This window comes from Taurulus bubalis, assembly GCF_910589615.1.
Source record: "Taurulus bubalis genome assembly, chromosome: 2".
NCBI lineage: Eukaryota > Metazoa > Chordata > Actinopteri > Perciformes > Cottidae > Taurulus > Taurulus bubalis.
In genome coordinates, this window is record NC_136590.1 from 10,099,583 (window position 1) to 10,120,924 (window position 21,342).

Here is a 21,342-nt window from a genome sequence, read left to right on the forward strand (position 1 = left end):
TCAAGTACATGGTCAATCATAATTTATTCTTATGCTAAAATGTACAGCATCTTAAGTGACTGACAAAAGGAGAAAAGTCATAAATACAAGAATGTCATTCTGTCCGATTTTTGTGCACATAGCCAGGTATTTCCCTCCTGTTCTTACCAGCAACTCTGTACAGGTACAAAGGCTACAAAAGAGCAATATAAACATAAACACAAGTACAAGTTGCGTTTTACATGCAATCCATTAGCTTAGTTTGGTCTATTCACAGGCTCTATTCTCCTACACTTCGGTAAAATATAAATCCAACATTTTATAAAGATAGAAAACAAATCTACAGATGGAATGAAAACGTAGCTTTAAAGGCATTATGTAAAATATCAACTTTGGACTAAATTTATATTTTCTTTATTGTTATTCATCATTTAGTTATTTTAAATTCTGCCACACTTCTGAACCTTTTGAAATGTTTTAGAATTTTTCAGGGTACAAACACTGAGATATGCTTTGTTATTTTGACAGAAATCAGTCTGCTTTATTAAACAGAAAGCTGCCTCAAGGAGATCTGTTACAAAAGACTTCAGAATTATACATACATAGCAATAAAACCTCTCAAATCGAACATAAAACAGGACTAAGTTTACATTTTTTTTACATTATTAGAATTAACAAAATATAGTTTTATCTTTCTCCCTGTGGAGGGAAACCTAATAAAGGCCAGATATCTTTAAAATGGCTTGCTATTAAGCACAACACTTGTACAGTACTACTCAATGCACTGTCACTAACAGAGACTGAAGCATGCTAGTTGTCACTTTACAAAATAAGTACAATAATTTAAATATACAAAGGCATGAGTATAGTACAAACTAATTGTCAGCACTGTTAGACAGGTACACTGAACAGGTTCAAACGGCCACTAACTCCACTTGTAGCAGGCACATTAAATGGCTTCATTTGAGGCTGCTACACAACTGCAAGACCACTGATGAAATCTCTACCGCTGAGCTCTGAACCCGCCTGCTCTAAAGACACATCAGAGACACTAACACTAATTAAATAGATTTTCATCGTAATGATGTAAGGCTTCCCATCTGGAGAAACAAAAATACTTTTTAACATTAGCTTCAAATCTACTCGTCGATGAACATTTTTGCATTCTTTCCAAGTGCTGCTGCTGGTTTTTAAGTAATAAAACAATAACAAAATAAAAAAGAAGGAAAAAAAACAAAAAAAAGAACGCAAAAGGCCAGATCAGTGCATCTTTAAACAGCAAAATGCACATGAGAAGGACCAGCTGAGTCCTGCGGGGGAGTTACCGCCGGATGAAAGGTCCTTTCAGGGTCTGCTTGGACATGCCTGTGTTCATGTAACCATGGTGACCAGCTGGAGTGTACACCATGTTGCCATGTGGTGGAGCCTGCATGGGCTGCTGGGGGTATGGCTGTGTTCCCATCATGCCCATCTGCATAGAGTACTGGGGTGACTGGTTCATGTAGGCATGGTTGCCATGGTAGCCGCTGTTCATCATGGGCTGGCTCATGCCGTAGCCGTTCATGGCGTTGAGCGAGGGCATGTTCATGGAGTTGACATTGTAGCCCGGTGCCGGCATGATGTTCACGCTCATGCGCGGCATGGCGGCCAGCGTCCTGGAAGGCGCCTGCATGGGCACGGCCTGCGGCGGCCGAGCGTACATCTGCTGCTGGTGGTGCGACAGCGGGGCGGACTTGGAGCGTGCGGAGATGTGACTCTTGGAGGCCATTTGGGGCTGGATCCGCTGCGAGGGCGGGATGCCCATGTTGCGCTGCAGCATCATGGGCGACGGAGAGCTGAGACTCGGGGGCGGGGTCATGGTGGCCTGCACCTGTGGGTTGGGGACTCGATGCTGGGTCTGGGACAAGGAGACCAGGCTGGAGTGCTGGGATGACAGCGATGGGGTGTTTGCATAAGATGTGATGGGGTGTGAGGCCGAGTGGTTGAAAGGCAGCGAGTGAGGGTGGTCTATAAACGTGTTGGTGAACTGCTGCAGTTTGGCCAGACTGAGGCCCGACGACTGAGAATAATGTCCGTTGCCGTACTCCCCCTGATGGTTGATCCTCTCATAGAGGGCAAAATTTGGGTTGCCAGATTCAGGAATGTCTGCCAGCTGCATGGTGGTGGTGAAGTTGGTGGGTATGGCACACTGTGCCATGGGCTGCTGCTGGCTGTGCTGACTGTGTTGATTGTGAAGGCTATGCTGAGCGTGCTGATTGTGCTGGCTGAGCTGATTGTGCTGCAGGTGGTGATTGTGGTGGTGACTATGCTGGTTGTGGGGATTGAGTTGACTATGCTGGCTTAGCTGATTGTGTGGACCGTGCTGATTGTGTTGGCTGTGCTGATTGTGGGGGACGTGCCTGCTGTGGGTGTTGTGTTGACTGTGTTGGCTGCGCTGGCTGTGTTGACTGTGCTGGCTGTTGCTGGGAGGCCTCTCCACCACCACGCAGCCCTGTGGCGACTTGACGTTGCAGTGAGGCGGCGAGCTCAGGCTGTTCTGCTGAATCATCCCGCAGCTGCCGGGGTTGACGGCGGCCATTTGCTGGCTCACGGCACAGCTGCTCTGGGCCAAGCCGCTGGGGGGGATGCTTCCATAGGAGCAGCTATTCTGGGAGGGGCCTGCTCCGCAGATGCTGCCCCCCATGGTGGAGTCGTAGCTGCTGGGGTTCTCGTAGTTCTCGGTGGTGCTCTCAATGCTGCCCAGATCGCTGAAGCCACTGTCCACCACCTGCTGCGAGTGATCCGACACCGACGGCACATCCATCATGGGGCTCGTCTCCATGTTGTGGAGCGAGGGCACTGAGATGGCACTGTGGTCGGGGCTGATCTGAGTGTAGCCGCTCTCCAGGATGGAGACCGCCGGGCTGTTAACAGAGCGTACCGACTGGCTGGGATGCGATTGAGCAGAGGAAAGGGGACTGCTGTGGTCTGACTGCGGGCAGTCATCCAGCGAGGTGAGCTGGGGGCTCTGGGCCACGTGAGCGTAGGTCGGCAGAGTCCTGCAGGGCTCCTGGCTCTCCACACAAAAAACGTTCTCCCTCTCAGTCTCCTGCGTCAGGGACTGAACAGCTTGGGCCGTCTCCGAGTCAATCTCTGTGCAGATCGGTGGATCCTCCCTCAGCACGGGACTGAGTGGTGGCTGCTCTGCAGGCTGAGGAGTTGGGTGATTCGGACAAGGACTGGACGTGCTCTCTTCCTCTGACTCAGAGTCTACAGGATTATCAGAGTCTACAGCCGCAACTGAAGCGATTGCTACTGCTTCAGGTGGTGGTGTTGCTACTGTCGTTTGTGTCACTGCCTCTTGGATGCTTTCTGCAGCTGTAGCTGGTTCCTCTTCATTACACGGTACTGTAGACGCCTGCTGACTCAACTCTGAGTCATTGTCTTCTTTTGGTTCTAAAAAAGGTGGGGTGCAGTCGGGCATTTCTTTCATACTCTGTTCTAGGTCTGCTTTGCTGCTCTCAGGTGCTGCAGTCTTGCTGTGACTGTCATCTTCATCATCTGCATCCTGATCCTCTATTCGAGTTCTCTGCTCGTCCTCCTCATCGTCCTCTGCATTGTCATTCTCCAGTGATTCTACCGTGCTGTGCTCCACATCTTTGGCTGGGGAATCCTGCCCGGGTTCACTCTCTTGCTGGTCGTCTTCAGGCGGTTCCAGGGAATCACATCTGTCCTCAAGCCTGGGGGACATGGCGGCAGGTGAGGCGGCAGGAGAGGCGGCAGGCGAGCACACCGGAGAAGCCACTGGCGATCCTTCAGGGGAGCTGGACTTCTGGGAGCAATGGTCAACAGGACTTGGGGGCTCAGAGAGAAGCCTCTCTAGTGTTAAATCTGGACTAGCCGAGCCTCTACCGGCTTTGCTCTCCTCATCGGCACTGACAATATCCTGGTCTGGCTCCTCTTTTGCTTCCTCAGTGTGAATATGGTGCTGCTCTGCCTCCATCGGGGTTTCAGGGGGCGTGTAGAGGTTGAGCTTGAAGCCCATCTTTCGTTCGTTCTTGAGCCTCCATTTAGGAGGGCCACGTTTTACTCCTTTCGGCCAGCCTTTCTTCCGCTTCACTGGACGGGGTCTGCTGGGTCTCTTCGAGATGACGTTGGCCCCTACAGCATGGAAAATAAACCCACTTTAATTTTCTGGAACACTCTATTATAAAACAACTATAAGAAATAATATGGTGCATTGTAGTTTTATGACAGCCAAGATGCAAATACCTTCATTCCAGTGTTCAAGTTTGTCTTTTTGTGCATTTTTCTCCAACCTCGGACGACCTCTCCGGCGTTTCATTGGTGTAATTGGTGTCTTCTCCTCTTGTTCCTCCTCCTCTTCTTCTTCTTCTTCCCCCATCTCGCCCACTCTGCAGGTGCGCTCCAGCTGGGGCATAGGACGCTCATCCTCCGAGTTGTCAAACGGCTCATTCAGCACCTCAGTCGTCTCAGAGATGGTTTCTGTTGTTACACTGCTGTTTATTCTCTTTCTTTTACGCCCTCTCTTTTTGAGCACAATGGTTCTCTGAAAAACAAATAAAAGAGGAACCAATGAAAACAGAATAAAAGCTTCAGAGTAGAGTAGTTTTGTAAAGACTGAAGTGACGAGCACGAGGTGGATGACCGCCATGAGTATATCGCAGAAATTCATACAGGCTTTTGTGCTAAATGCAAAAATGTTGAAACCGCACTGTGAGACTAAATCTTTGAGCAATGCAGCCCGATGTGGAAAACCACAAATTAGACGGGCAGAGTAAGCAGAAACCATGCTCTATATTTTACATTCTCCAGTTGTATCTCACCGGCAGCCTGCAACTCAAACGCTTTCATATCCGAAATCCTTTTCAACAAGAATGTCACAAAACAATACTGTAACTAATTCACTGAATAAACTCCAACAGCCAGTGTTGTTCTTTCCAGGTTTCCATACTGTTTTTGTTAAAACGGTTCCCCTGACATCATGTCGCTGGCTGTAATATTATCTCCAGCACAAGGGGGCAGTGCCATATAGAAAAAACAGATGTAAGAAGCACAGAGGAGGGCAGTAAATTAACCATGACCATTGACAATAGTACAAGGTTTAGCCTGCACAGTCTCGACACCAGCAGTGAAAACACAATCTATTATCTACAGCTGCAGGCACACAGGGAGGCTCCAGATGACAGGAGGAAGCCACTGAACCCTCCACTGAATTCATGAATATTTATCAAACCTTTCCGTCTCACTAGAGTACACAACATGGTCTCTAATGAAGGAAAATATCTAATGATATACATTCAATTCCACTTTGTCCAAGAATAAAACTCCAGATAACCAATGAAATAATCCCACCAAAGGGCAAGAGCTGGTTTGTGGTGATGTAAGAGAGGCATGATTCACGTCAACAAACAATAAAAGTCACCTTTCTCTTGGCTGCAAGCATTGCATGGGCTTTTGTCAGGATGGGTGGTGAGCCATCGGAGTCATCGTCGTCGTCGTCGTCGTCATCATCGGCTTCGTCATCACTCACTTCCTCTAACTGCTGGATGCGCCTGGTCCAGGACAGAGCAGAGCGGCGTTCGTAGGTCCTGTAGGGAACCTTACAGCGGACCTTCGTGAGAGGTTGCCTGCTACCGTGAGTCATCATGAAGCCCTCCCTCTCCTCCTTCTCCCAGCAACTGGCCTGTTCTTTCAGCCGCTCAGCCTGGTAATTAAACAGACAAGACACATTATCTCTGGGAAAGGCACACGCACAGCTCCAACGTTTGAGCAATGAGGCTAATGGGAAAACAAGATATTGGAATTAACATCATGACAAATGAATCACTGCAGGTTTCTCCTGATAATAAGAGCAGTGTCCTGATTGGATACGTGCCCGTCATGGAGGAAACATTTCTGTTAAGCAACCGTGGAAAGATTGCATTTCATGGAATATTCAGCACTATCAATTATGTAGTAACTGATTTAGGGCAATTTTGCACAACATTAGATGCCTGCTGACAGCGATAATGCTTTTCCCATTAATGGCCTCTATTTGAACTCTCCAGCTAATCAAACAAGCATCCAATAACAGCATTGCAGGCAAGTGTAAACAAATAACTAGTGTCTCATGATTGAACAGGGAAACTCACATCCATCTCTGCCTCCCTCTCCTCCTCAGACAGGACGGCGTTGAGCGTCGTGGAAGGTGTCCAGCGCAGGGCGTGGGGTTTCACCTCATTGCGATGTGGGTTAGCCCTCAGGATCTCCGTGTGCCTCTGAATCAATCGCTCTCTTCTGATCAACACAATCCTAGGTCACAGTGAGCAAAATACAATGAGTTCATGTCAACAAAAGAAGTGAAGCGCTAGCTAGGTTAGACAGAGGGTGATGTGTGGTTGAATGCGAGCACAAAGACGAGCTCTTTGGGACAGCAGGTGCTCCGTGTCCTTGGGGGTGCTTAACCTGACTTACTTCTGTCAATATTCAGCTGCATTAATGGATACGCTGTTAAAAATACCCGCTGGCCTGGATAAGTCAGACAGCATACAGAAGCGGCAGCGCAGGCTGAAGGAGACTGCGGCTCGGAAACTGACCTGCCATCCTGTCTGTCAATCATGCCGAGCTGCTGGAGAGTAGCGGCGATGTCATGTGGACACATCCCAGTGGCCCTGCTTATTCCTTTAACACTGATGTGTTTATCTGGGTGCTTATAAAGGTACTCCAGTATGACGCTTTTCCAATATGCCAGGTAGGATAAGCGACCCAGATCTGACAGTGGCTTCTCCGGGGAGCCGGCTTGTCCTTCTTGCCTGGTGAGAAGGTAACCTAAAAAGACAAGATTCAAACAAAAAACAAAATGCTTTAGTCAAGCTATAGGCTGCTGCTGGGCTATTTCAGATTGCAAGTCAATCCCTACACCTCCTCCCTTATGGATTACATATTCATGTAAGGATGTGACACCAAACCCTGGTTGGGATTTCACCTTCAAATAGTATAAAGGGAGGCAAGGCAATCAGTTTTACTCTCCTTCAACCTCTGTCAGAAGCTATGATACATGCTGGCAAGGGCAACAAAGGAGGTTTAAAGAGGGGAGTTAAGAGGAAACAAAGCGACAGAGCGAAACAGAGAAGCAGCTGGATGTCATTGCTCACAAGAGACTGCACTTAGGAGAGATAATGAACAAGAAAAAAAAAAAAAAACTAATATGTATCTGTGTGTAATTAGTTTTATAGCGGCCCTGTCAAGGGTCATCCATTATGAGCGGCATGAAATTAATTAATGCCTTTTAATGTGCACCCACTACCGAGAACCAAACAAGCAAATCTAATCACCAAACAGTGAGCACATAATATTGCAGTAATCATGACAATATTCATTACTAAAGCTAAGAAGAGGAGCCTGTGATAACAAACACTTAAAAATGAATATTCAAATAAATGAATTGAAAAAAGTCACTTTGCAAATATATTATCGTTAATAAACCAAAACAAAAGAGCTGCTCTGAGTTCTTTGGATAATGATTTGAAAAGGAAACACTTTTCACACAGGCGCCCACTAATGCTCTACTCTCAGAGCTACCTGAGACAAAGTGTTCCTCTAATACAATCCAATATAACAGAAAATCTTAATCTAAACAACTTCCAGCTCCAAAGCTACATTTTCCAATAAAGCCTTCAAAGAGCTCAGAACTCAGCTGTGTTCAATCTCCCTTAATCCCTGTCTTTGTTATCAGCACACTCTCAATATCACAGATCCTTTTGCATCTCAGTGTCTCAATGGTTCCCAAAGTGAACAGGAAATCAAATGCTCCATTACCAGCCACCCTCCCTGCACTCGCTCCTTTTCCTTCTCTTCATCACACACACACACACACACACACACACACACACACACAAACTCGGCAAAGAGACAACTCTTCAAAACAATAAAACGTCTATAATGAAAAAAAAAAAAGCCTGCCTAAACACAGAAATCCACTCAAGGCAGCGACTGTTTTTCAAAGTGGACCGCAAGGCTTTAAATATTGTATGTGCTGCATTTACTGGGCTGAAACATAAAAGCAGGATCTACACCTCATCACGAGTCAAGGAGAGTGAATTGGGGGCATTTTCTATGAAAAAGCTCTTCAGGCTTAGAAATACTATTGGCCATCATATAATGTATGCGGCCTGAACGTTATATTTCTCACTCCTAATCTTCTGTGATTGCCTAAGTACAGTTCATGAATGCTCTTGATTAGGTTACTTCAAAGCCTTAACCAAATAACAGCACCTTGCCACAAGCTACAAATCCACCCCTTAATCTGAAATTGTTTGTTAAGACCAATGAAGAAAAAAAAAAAAACTCAGTTCAGTGGTCTACAAAAGCATTAAGGAACTTACTGAAATCAATAAGGAACCTTCCAAATCCTTGCCTTTGGTACTGAGGCATGATCATTATGCAGGAGACATTGTACTTCTGCTGGCAAAGCTTTTCCTGAGGGAAGGAGAAACAGATCAAGTATGTCAGCGCTCTGCTGAAGCTGGCAATTTACTGCACCTGCCATTGTCCTTGTCTAAAGCTGTGCACAAGCACATGCACGCCGCACACACACAGGGTGAGAAGCTATTTTAAAAACGCATCGCTCTGTTCTGAATTGTAGCAACAACAAATGATGACTATTTTATTGTTGGTTAATCTGTCAATTAGTTTTAGATTATTTGATTCATTGTTTACATTAATAAAGTGTCACATAATAGTGACAAACTGTTTGCCATAAGGCAAAATCTCATCTTCCTATTGCGTTTTTTTTTTTTAATTATTTTACATTTTTGTAATCAATAAACAATGATGAAACATAGACAAAAGCAAGAATACCTCACACTTTAGAAGATGGAACCTAATGTTTAGATTTTTGCTTAGCTAATCAAATTAATCGACTCATCATTTAACCACTACAGTGAATAAATTCAAACAGTGCGGTTTTACTTTATCAGTTTCACCATGGAAGAATGATGTGCGGTGTTCCTTCATTTGCCATATAATCACTCAGTAATTCTTACCTTGGAGAAATAGCCCACAAGATGACAGCCTTTCTCATCATTCTTTGTAAGTATGTAGAAGAGGAAAGGCTCCACATCATAATACAAGGTCTTGTGATCCAGGAAAAGCTTGGCTAACAGGCAGAGGTTTTGGCAGAATAGTTTGCTGACATTTCCATCAACCTAAACATGGAATAAAAAGACCAAGAGGACACTGTTCAAACAGTTCCCATTTTCTCCCTCCTCCTCTTCCCAGAACCCATTCAGTGGAATCTCATGCAGCATACAGTTATTGCTTTATTGCTGTAAAGGGAAGCTGACCTCAAATACGGAAAGGTCATCCTTTCTGTAGATTTCATTGGCTGGCGGGTGGAACCAGCCACACTTCTTTGTGTGTCTCTGGAGAATGTTTTTGCTCCTCATGTACTTCAGACAGAACTCGCACAGATAAAGCTTTTGTAATCTGACATAGACAAAAAAAAGAGATGCGGTTTAGAGCTTTTTTTTTTAAAGGACAGTGAAAAAAATGCAACTCGATAACAAAGACAGTGTCATTATTTGTTGAACAAAAGCAGCATTAACCTTGAATATTCAGGAGGGTAAGGCGACGAGTACCAGGTTTGAATCTCATACTTCCCAAATTCAATGAGGGCAGGGCATCGCATGGAGTCTGTGTTCATCAGAGATCCAGTTCTCTGTAAGAAGATTGAACAAAAGCAAAGAAATAAATACGGTAACCCAGATAATCCAATTTTACATTGTTTCTAATAACCACTCCATAAAAACGGTATTCTGACAAAATCCTCAAATCAAGATTGTGGTTCAACTTGATCTAATTAAACTCGTAAGATGTTAAATACTTAATCATCATCTGGGTTGGCTTATAAGCCTCTAGTTTTCACAATAGCAATACATTAAAAACATATCGGATGAACAGGGGTGTACATTTTACCTATGTTACCTTAAAAATGCATACTTTGTCTCTCACCTGCAGTTCTATATCTCATATCTCATATCTCTTTTAGTGCGAGTTGCCTAGTGTTGGAGATATCTGCCGTAGAGATGTTCTTCTCTCAACATAATGGAACTACATGGCACTCGGCTTGTGTTGCTCAAAGAACCAACATTTTACATCTGAAAAACTCAACAGCAATGCCCCTATTATGACTGAATTATGACCCCGTTAGTCAAGATAATAGACACACCTTGTTGCGAGTAATCTCATGTAGGAACTATTTTCTTTATACCAAACTACATCTGGCAACCGCATCACCACAGCAAAGAAAGCGCGCATCTACTCACAGACGAGAGACACTCGTATTTATGAGTTTATGAGCGCACCGATACTGCTCGCTCACCTCGCACCACTGAGCTAGCTAACGTTACAGCATGTAACATGCAATGTTTACATGGCGCGCTGTCACGAGCACAAGCCTCACGCCTGGGAGTAGTGATCAATAGCACTGCAGGTAAAATAGGTAAAAATAAGGAAAAATAAGTATTTAAAATTTGGTCCCTTGAAAAGTATATTAGCATATCTTGTACATGCAAGATAATGCTAAAATACCTTTCAGTATACTCATTTGTGTCCTCATAAACCACCCCTACCTGTAACACATCAAACTGTACAGTTAGCCCAAAAGCTATTCAACTCTCCTTCGTGTTATACAGAAACAGGAGGGAGAAAGTGACATGATAACTGAAGATGATTGGGATAATATTTGGGTAAGCCAAAGAAGACGACAAACTCATGAAATGAAAGAACATTATGCAATATTTTGTGACTCCGAAAAGGTTATCGGCTACAAAACAAATGTTTGGGGTAGCGTGGCTATTTTAATATCTTCTTGTGAATTTGGCAATGAGTATATTTGGTAATTAAGTTGCTCTTTTGTTACATTTTCCCATGGTTAAAAGAATGGCACAGGATGTATCCATTAAAAATACACAGAGGGATGGCTGAACCGTACGAACAAAGGACGACTGGAATGTAATTGTCCCTGAAATAAACTTCATCTTTACTAACTTCTATCTACCATTTAAACAATACGTAAAATAGTGGACAGATTTTACCGCGCCTATGTTTTGTGCTGCCCATGTTCACCCCTTTAACGTTAAAATATAAATATTCTCATGTAAGATGTTTAGCCCTTAGTTTTTAAGATGTTTAGCCCTTTCCCAAGTGTTCTCACCTGCATGCCGGCGTCCTGAACATGAGTGAACATCTCAATGTCCTCTTCTGTCACGTGTTCTCTGGACATGGCCGCAAAGTCGGCTTGGGCCTCCTGCTTCACGCGAAGCTCCCCGTTGTGGCCTGTTGCAGGTAGAATAACACAACATCAACACATCAGATACCACATCAACACCGGGTTGTTTGAAGCAGCCTTGGCTGAATAATCTCATAAATGCATTCTATGCAAATGTGCTTATACTGTGAGTACTGCTGCTGAGCCTGTTTGAGGCCGTGTCTCTGTGGAATTTTATAATGTATCATCTTTGCATGTTTATATGAAAATCCCTAATGTAATGAAGTGAAACTAAATCACTCTAATTGCGTAACCGCTTTCATGTGCTTAGTCATCCACCAAGACAGTTTCCCATGAATGAAGAAGCAGATGCAGTGAAGGGAGCAAGTGTCGACATGAAAAGCAACTGATGTTGGAAAGCAGGCAGTAATTTTATGAAAGACATCAACACCATGACATAACCACCAAAACAAAAACCCATTATAAGTGGACGTGATGTGTCATTAACATATTTATGGAAATGTGCTGCTGGGGTAAGTAGTGTTTGTGCAGTGTATTGTTTAGAAATGCTTGAAAGATATATCCATTTGTTTTTCCTACGTGTTATTTTTATAAACTGTGACTTCACTCCTGAAGACAGTGAAATGTAAGGGTTACTGCACACTTGGCTATAATCATCATGTCAGCTCTGAGTCAACTTGGGTGGGTGAATCACTGGGTAGTATGTGTCTAATGACCGCTGGAAGTGAGGTTGAGTGGAGACAGTGATTTTAAGAGTGAAGGTGGGATGATGAAGACCGCTGATGTGACTACAGCCTCTACAAAGTAGTGATCACAACGTGCACACTACTGCAGAGGGTCAAGGACAGAGCAAGGAGCAACATGAGGGAGTTAGTGGGCCATGCATTATGACAAAAGCCAACGGGCGAGAGGATGGAAGCCACGTAAACGCCGCAGCCAAGTCAAAAACGCAACGAAACTGGGTTAAGAAACTAAAATAACTCAAATTAGGCAGAAGATTAGTAGTCTGTTAGAATGTTGAGGGTGTCTTCTCAAAGAAAAGATTAGCTCTAGTCTGGGAGAAAAAAATAATAACTGCGAGTGTCAAGCTTTAAAAAAAAATATATGAAGAAGAAGCTTAAAGGTGTGGAGACGCAGGTCTTGGCTGGAGTTTCAAGCCTTGCTTACCATGATTATTCTCAGGCTTAATTCTTCCGTCTGTCAAGTCTCCCTTTCCTGGTGAGGGGGCTCCCTTCTGAGGGCTCACTTTATACCTCAGCCTGCCTAGTGTCCTGTGCTTTTTAAGGAAGGGATTACGTTTGAAATGACTGACCATCTTAAATGGGTGTCCTCTGGGTCGGCCCGGCCCAGCAGATGAGGAGTGTAACCTATGTTTATTAAACTCATTATTTCCAAGGCGCTGGGGCCCCGTTTTGGACGCATGGGTAGAATCCTGCTTATGATGCATGCGCTTAGGCGGCGCGTAGCAAGGTAGTCTCTTTTTCCGCGACTGTCCCTGAGTAGTATAAATGTGAGAGAGTCCGTCAAACAGTCCCTTAAGTTGGCTGCTATTGCAGAGACTACTCAGGGAAGGAACACTAGACTGGCTGGAGGAGCTCTGGGGCGAGTTAGCAGAGGTGGAGCTGCTGGACACCTGCGATGGGGGGCTAAGTCCCGGCAAAGTGGGAGTGGGAAGTGCAGAGGAAGAGGGGGTTATCTTTTGAGTGGCATCAGCAGCAAAGGCAAACGGCTCTGGTGGCATGGACAGTTTGGGCAGACCGTTGTCGCTCAAGCTTAACTGTTTGGCGGGCGACTCTATGGCTACAGCTCGCAAGCGACGGCCCACAGGGGAAGGGGTAAAGAATTTGGAAAGCCCATCGATAAGCCCTTTGGTTTTCTTGTTAACGGTGAGTGTAGCTTGGGTGGAGGTGGGCGTGAGGGGGGGAGTGGTGGTGGGGGTGGAAGTGGTGAATTGGGTGGCGTCGACCACACAACAGGGGTCTGCAACAGCCAATCTGTCTCTGGCGTCCTTCACAGATGCAGCATGACCAGATGAAGGTGTGGAACAGACGGTAATCTTTTGACCCCTACCAGGTGACCCCCTTCCTCCAAGTGCTACCATGGAGCCGTCACCACTGGTTACAGACCTGCGAAGACAAGACATTGTCGTAGAAGGTCAGATCTCACTCTCAGAAGTGCAAGTCAAGTAGTGTACTGAAGTACGATTTTGAGGTACATGTATATTTACTTTTCTACTCCAGTGCATGTATCTGACACGTACAGTCACTTTGCAAGAGTATGACAAAGCCTGCGGCTAACTTTTCAAATACGATGCAATGTTCTAAAGTACTCTAACAACAATGTATAATCTTGTTAAACTAGCTTCACCTCAAACAGCTACAACATGTAAGTGCTATTTACACATCCATGCTTCAGTTATCAAATATTACTTTTAAAAAACAATGAGGTGTTCAATAAAATCTTGTTTCGTGGGTAACAAGTGTTTTTTTCTGGGAGCAATCAAAACATTTAGCATTCAACAAAAACTTGCAACACGTAACATCGCAGCAATGCTTTTGAATGTTTTTCAGCAGTGTCGCTATGTTCAAAGATCTTTACAACCAACTCAGAATACAGTGAAAACAACGCTATTGTCACCAATAGGAATATTTCTTTGACAAAATGAAACAGTTATTCAGATCAGTGCTCACTTACATTCTTTGTTTGAGCTTATTTCTGGGCCTTCCGATTGGCTTTGCATATCGACGTTTGATCTGATCGGCTTTCTTGTGCAGCAGTTTCTTCCCATTCTCCTTCGGCCTGCAGACTTGGCAGGCCCAGGTACCTGGAAGGTGTCCAAACACAAGGAGTACCGTTTCAGTGGGTTCATCAATTCAGAGGACATACAGTACATTCATTTGAAACATTTCCTTTAATACCGAGAGCTGGCGAGAATCTTGCCAGTTCACAATGACAATCAATTACTCAGCACAAAGCGAAAATCCATAAGAAAAATACTGGGTCAATTCTCTGTCCAGTGGAATAGACTGTGTCAGCTTGTTGAACGAAGCTATGTGACTTGTATGAATCGCATGCCAAATGTCCTTCTACAGTACGTGCGCCATCATTACAAGCCTCGCTGTAGGGTCAGTACTGTAATCCAGAGATAGCAAATCTCCCCAGGGATGCTGGAATAATTTGATATGCATGCAAAGCTTCTAATAAGCCATCGTTGCCTCACTGTGTGCTGAGTGACAACCCCAAACGGCCGTCTGTGAAGAAAAGGCTTTGAATTGACAGCAGAGAGGGAAACAGAGAAGCCAGACAGTGTAAACACCTCACCTTTTGGCATTCTTGAAAGCGGCGGGTCGCAGCATTCCATGTGAAAGCCCCGATCACATGAATCGCAGAATAGCATCTCATCCTGAAAGGCAACAGCAGGCATGTGTAAGCGATGTCCCTGTTGCATACATGTAATACACCCCCCCCCGTGTCATTTAAAATCTTTTTGGAAAAATAAGCCCAATTGTGCACAGGAGAGGCTTTACAAATCTGAAAAACCAACAAATCCTCAGGGATTCACAAAAAGGGATCTACCTCCAAGCCAACTACACAGATAAATGGTGTGTTAGGATGTATACAACATTATACTTACAGCATTTTTGCCCTGTATTCGACAGGAGCTGCAGGTTTTGCATTCAATACACTGCCATCGTAATCTCTTCACATTTGAGGTTAATTCGGGGGAAAACTTCAGACATGATGGATGCCCTTCAGAAGCAATAGAAAATGCATATTAGCATAACACATTTTATCCTAGCGGCGGCTGTGTCACAGAGCTAGAGACACAGAGGCTTTCCATTTATTCACACAGTCTGGTTAAACGTTAACATATTAGATCATCAAAAAAAACAATGGTGTGCCTGTACTGAATGTCCGCGACACTTCGTTCCCCCTCTCCCCGCCACAAGTTGTGTCTAAAAACAGTATGATCAAACATCTGAGCTGCTAATTACAGATAATTTGATCTTAATGAGGCAGAAACAGTCGCAGCACTCATTCTAATGGAAGTCGATCCATGAAAGTCATGTAAAAGCTTGCCTTCTCCCTCACCCAGCTCCCTCTCATGGTAGTAAAACAGCTGTTTTACAGTGAGAGCACAATTTGTGTACACTATGAGCAGTTAATGAAAACCACCTCGACGCTACTTAAGTCAAATTTGAGCTATAAAAATGTCACCAGGAGAACAATTCCTTACGGCATTTAAAATAATTGTTCAAACATAAATGACTCCTTGGCAGAGGTAATTTTATAGAGGGGGGTAGCAATTTTGTCTGGAACAAAAGAACAGTAAAGGAAATGCCACCAATATGCAGAGGGAAAAGGGTTGATCTTTGATCCGCTGTGCCTGGTGCACTCTACAAGAAGAATCTGAATTGAGCGAAAATGACTTGGGTGATTTCAGATTCTAATGGCCACTTATAGAGCATCTGCCCTTCTTTAGCCCACTGAGGATTGCAAGCAATTTGGATCCCTTCAGCCACTCGATTTGAACATTGTTCTACCAATAAATCCCTGAAAGGACAGGGGAAAATGTGGAGCAAGAATGTGACATCTGCCCGACCGATGCTGAGAACTACTGCAACCAGCCAGGGTTTGGATGATAACATCCAGTATATTGTGAGATAATATAATTTTATCAACAAACACAGATTTATTTACAACCTTTATACAAAAAGGTAGCTTTGACATCTCAGGTTGTTGCAGGCAATTTTGCAGCAATGCTTTATGGAAATATTGGATTTGGAGGATTTTTGCATCATTGGGTACAATGATTTGTCAGGTAAAACATTTTCATCTAAGACATTTTCATCTAGTTATATACACATTTGGTCATCTGAAAATAACAATTACAATACAATTCACACATCACATATATAACTATTGTGATATTAAATTGATGAGACATACCTTGATAGAATATATTATTCCTGTCACTCAGACCTCCTTGCTACTATTCTAAAGTTATCATTAGTAAAGGGCAATACATTCCATATTATTGTATAGCTCATAGACTTACAATAATATGACACAATGTAAAAATCCTGCGGTCCAAATGAATGATTCTAAGTTAATTTTAGTTCAAAACTAGCAAGATTTTGTTTTTGAAGAGAGCTGAGCAATGCCACACAGCTCATTGCATTTTATATGATGAATGGGGTTTTGCATAAATGCCATAAACTCATGTATATTGAGTAACTACTCACTACTTAATATTGCAGAGCTCTGTTCCTACCATACAGTCACACGGTTGATTTTGAGCCTTTGCTCACATACCAACGGTTTTGTCCAGACTACATGCAGTATGTTGTGGCTCGTGAGAACCTCCAAGGCTCCAAGACTTACCACTGCTCCCACAGTCTGCACAGGACAGCAGCTCTTCTGGCCGCTTGTCCCGATTTGACTCTTTCGTTCCAAGACAGAAACTGCATATTGGGATGGGGTCAACCCGGAGCTGGGTGGGAACACAAACAGAGACAAACTGTTTAAAAAACAGAAACGGGCACAGGCTGTGTATGAAGTGCTTGGAAGCCGGTTTGTTTTTGGACATTTCATCTCGTCGGGATTTTCGAGATCTCTGTAGAATTATTGCTGGTTCATGCAAGACAATAAAACCAGCGCGTGATTTAATGAAATGGCACAAAAATATGAACTACAAAGCTCACGGAATGAAAAAAAAGGTTCTCAAAGACTAGAAAATAAATAATAAATGAATCTCGTCCTCCGAGATATTGAGATCCACCTTCTTTATCCATTACATGAATGGGTAAGTGATTTTAGTAATCATAGTTTAAGGGCTTAATCCAATTCTTAAAGCTTGCACTCCAGTCTGAAAGGATTAACCAGCATGTAATCAAATTACCTCAACAATAAAACATGCTCTCATTGTTACTGCCATGATCCACTGTAAATGTTGCAAGTCTCAGAACAAATACTAATTTAAGGGCTTACGGTTAAGTTCAGAAGAAGTAAAATATGAGCTGAAGGTTCAAGAGGATTTCCCCATTGATGCAACCGAATGAGAAGAGGCTGACTTCACAGACGAAACTGGGGGAGACTTTGTGTCATCTCTTCATAAAACAGCTGGTCAAAATTTGACCAGTCTTTGGCTGGAATCACGACCAGACTGAACCACACTGACGTAATATGGCTTTCGTAAGGCGTCCCTTAAAATATGAGATCATGTCCACAAAACTCGAGAGGAGCATCAGACAAACTGCTGCCTCCTTCCTTCGCTTGAGAAGAAGTTCTGTACGGAAAATAACACTCACATGGTGTGACCATAAATAACCCACCTCATCACTTTACACACTACCTCGTCAATTCACTGGAGCTTTAAAGGGCACTCTGGGGATGCCCATAATTAGTTCCTGATTTCTATGACGCAGATCAGCATCCTGAACACAATAAAATGTGCGACTTTGACAGCTCTTGTTGGTCCGGATCTCCTAACCTTATAGTTAAATTCCCGCCCTCCCCAATCGGTCAACAAACACAAGACAGTAGCATCTTTTGAACCTGTCACAGCAGCCACATGAACCTCTGGGAAATGCCGCAAGGACACAGTGGGGATTTTGTCATTGTTCCTGGCTGTTGTATCAATTAGCTGTTACGGTGAGGGGAAGCAGTTTACTGCCACATCAATGATTACTCTATTTTCCAACCTGCCAGGTCAATATTTGAAAGCAGCCGCTGCCATTAGATGCTGACTGCTGCTCACACAGCTGTGATTATGGACATAAAACGCTGAAATGCTACTGTGTGATAGTGTTATACTCTACAGGTGTAGCCTGTGTAAAGTAATCAATGGTTTTCGGTATCGTTTCGTGTTATGGAAGACAAACACTATAACATTTGGCACAGATTAAAGTTGGGCAGGTCTGCAACCACAAACAATTCAGGCCTGTAAGTATTCTTTATAATCCAAATGCACAAAACAAGCAATTAAGCCAACGACAGAGGATTTTTCACCAATACTAATTAGACAACAGAACCAAAGTGAAGACAATCCGTTTCACTCGTACTATTTTCAGACACTGCAGAGACCAAAGGAATAATTGAAAAGATTAATCAATATTTAAAAAAACTTAGTTGCAGCCTTACATATACCCCCAATGGTTTGTTAACTGGACTGCACAAAGACTGTCAAATTAGAGTTTATCAAAGTTCAAATCACATTCGCCCAGAGCAGAGATAAATGGAGAAATATTATAATTTTGCCCTTGATCACAAGCCATTCTATGTTATCACTGCTAAAATATGCAGCCAAAAGAATTACAAAAAGAAAGGCCTCAGTGTTGTGGTTGCTTTAGAGTTATTATTACAACTTGTTTACGCACAAGAAGTACATGTGTCATATCTATCATGAAATCACAGAGTTAACAATTTGTTTTGAGAGCCTTAAAACTCAGATTTTGGGTAAACAAACATCATAAATATAATTTATACAAGAGAATTATAGACACAAGCAAGAACATTAGTGTAAAGAGCTTGAAATTAATACGACATCAGAGCTAATATGCAGCCTGTGCATACTGCTGATGAAATGCTCAGAGCTGATAGGCAAGCTTTTTTTTTAATAAGTCTTCACTTCATAAAATAGTCTCTGCTGACTGAGCTATGAAGTCTAATCCAGGAACTGGAGAATTTATTTCCATCAGGAATATTCTTAGGCCTGGTGATTAAAACCAATAGCAATTTGAAATCTGCACAGCGCAAAAATGGGAAAAGAGAGAGAAACAAACACAGCTGAAGAGATGCTGATGATTTACTTGGGGATTCTAAATTAAGTACATTACAGGAAATTATGCTGCTTCAAAAGAGCAGGCTGTCCTGAGTGAGGGGGTGGGGTCCTATTAGAAAACTGCTGGTAGAGAGAGAAAGAGAGAGAGCACAAGTGGTTGCATAACGGAGCAGGAAAAAAAACTCATTCCTTGCCTTTGTTCCTGCCAGAGTCTCTTCAGAATCTAATACACTCTAAACCTAAACCAAGACTCTTCTTTTCTTTTTTTTACCTCAAAGTATCTCTTATTCTCAACACACACACTTGTGCTTCAACAACTGAACAGGCAGAGATGTCTCATCCTTTGAAGTGAACGGTAAACCTGGACTGGGCTAGGTGATGTCATCAGGCTGGGAGCAATAGGTCGAAATGTTCCAAATGGAAAACAGCAGGCCTTCCTCGGTTATGAGAACCATCGCAGGACACTGCGTCTCTAAACAGTTCTCAGTTTCACTTTTGGCCTGACCACAGACACAGTCACAGTTGTGGCTGCAGTATCAAGGTGTCGCTTCCTGATTATTCACTGTGAAACTGGTGGGGAGCAGGGCGACATCTCTATTGCCTGATGCTGCTCTATAGCCACTTCAGCTGCATAACTTGTGCATAAACTATTAGACCGCACTTCATCTCGACACACGATCTGCAAAAAGCCATCACAACAAACTATCCAGATGACTGTACACTGCACTTTAGGGCCATACAATGACAACTATTTCCATTTCCTGCACTTAACAGTGTCTTAAAATTGCAAAGCACGTAGAAAGGTGCTGTCATTTTACAGACTTTTGTCTGTAGTGTGTTATAGTTTAGCACCAACAATAGAGACACGGTTTCTGCAAACTGTAAACCACCCTTGAGGTGCTGAAAGCAGCGGAAACATAGGAACCTAGAAGTTTGTTTATATGGTTTTATTTCCTCTCTGTGGGGCAGCTCTGTTAGCACCAAATTCCTGACAGCTGCATTCAGACTGAGAATATTCTGTCCTTCAACACATTCTTCAGCTGCCATTTCTCAGCGGTGTTTCTGACGACTAGTTTATGCTCATGCCCTCGTAAGTTACCAATAAAATATCCCAAATCTGTTCACTAATGCTTCGCTCCACAGAAGACAGCGAGCCACATCCCTAAAGGTCATTAGGCTGGACTTACACAACCTGTGGGAAGCCTACAGCAGACTGCCTTCCACACATTGTCGGCATGACTTTCTGAATAGCCGAGCTCTCATATTATGGAGATAAACAACATCACAGCCCCACAGGGACTCGCTCTAGATGGCTTTGCTTCTGACCCGCCAAGCTAGCGTACCAACGATTAAGACCACGGTCCCATACAATTCCTGTCAAGCAAATGCCACTCAGTGGTGGCCCAAACTTTCCAACTTCCTCCTTGGTAATGACATCATGGAAATGCCACTGTTTGAGTTACCAAAAAAAAGTGCTTAGTTCTCACAAAAAAGCACTGTAGAGTGTTAGAGCTGTAGGAAGGTTGAAATCAATAACGTGTTCGGAAAAAGATGTTGCCATAAAAGTTTACTATTCAGTAGTAACAGCAGGGTAACAGCATGCGACTGCTGTAATTTGAGGATGAGCATGAGGTGGAACGGAGTGAGAATGCAGAGGCCAAGGTGTGTGTACCTGGTCTCGCTCATGGGGGAGGAGTGTCACTGATGACAGGACCAAGGGGGAAGCACTCGGACACCTGGAGCCCCTTCCCTCCGCACTGCCATGGCTGAGCTTATACCGCGGGCCGTTTTTTGACAACCTGCTGTTGTTAACCGACCGCTTGGCCGCCAGTCGTAACCGCTGCCGGAAAGCAGGGTTAACGACAATGTTTGAGAGGTCATCCTGGTTCCTCAGATACCTCTCGATGTTCTTCAGTGAGGAGCCATGGGTATCATCCAGGCCCTCGATGGCCCTCTTGAGTATTTTATTCCAATCAATATGGCGCAGATCACTTGAATTCCATATAGATTCCTTTGATGGCACAGACACGTTTGCAGGCGGGATTGATCCAACTCTCCCGGGATTTCCTGGGTCCTTGTAGGAGGCGCTCCCCTTATTTGTAACCTTGAGTATAGAGCCATCGTGAACACTTAATTCCAACTGCTCAAGGACGGTCTTCTTGTCCAGTCCATGCGAGGTGGCCACCGCATGACAAATTCTCTCCTCTGAAGGCCTCTGCTTTTGCCTTTTGATTTTCTGTATCGCTTCAAGAATCCACTCCGTGTACAGAGGGTTGGCAAGTTTTACCATGGTTGAACAATTAGACAC

The 21,342-nt window shown here is 43.8% G+C and overlaps 1 protein-coding gene across 1 annotated transcript; it reads right to left on the minus strand.

Moving 5' to 3' along the window:
* Window positions 1-16: 16 nt before the first annotated feature.
* kat6b (K(lysine) acetyltransferase 6B) lies at window positions 17-21,324 on the minus strand (the record flags this gene model as incomplete). Its single annotated transcript, XM_079233107.1, has 16 exons — window positions 17-4,119; window positions 4,231-4,528; window positions 5,405-5,686; window positions 6,114-6,273; window positions 6,558-6,789; window positions 8,346-8,439; window positions 9,006-9,167; window positions 9,306-9,447; window positions 9,567-9,679; window positions 11,177-11,298; window positions 12,419-13,377; window positions 13,946-14,075; window positions 14,573-14,654; window positions 14,886-15,001; window positions 16,637-16,745; window positions 20,707-21,324. 16 exons carry the CDS (start codon window positions 21,322-21,324, stop codon window positions 1,301-1,303), a joined length of 6,438 nt encoding a protein of 2,145 aa, XP_079089233.1. The 3' UTR covers window positions 17-1,300.
* Window positions 21,325-21,342: the final 18 nt, after the last annotated feature.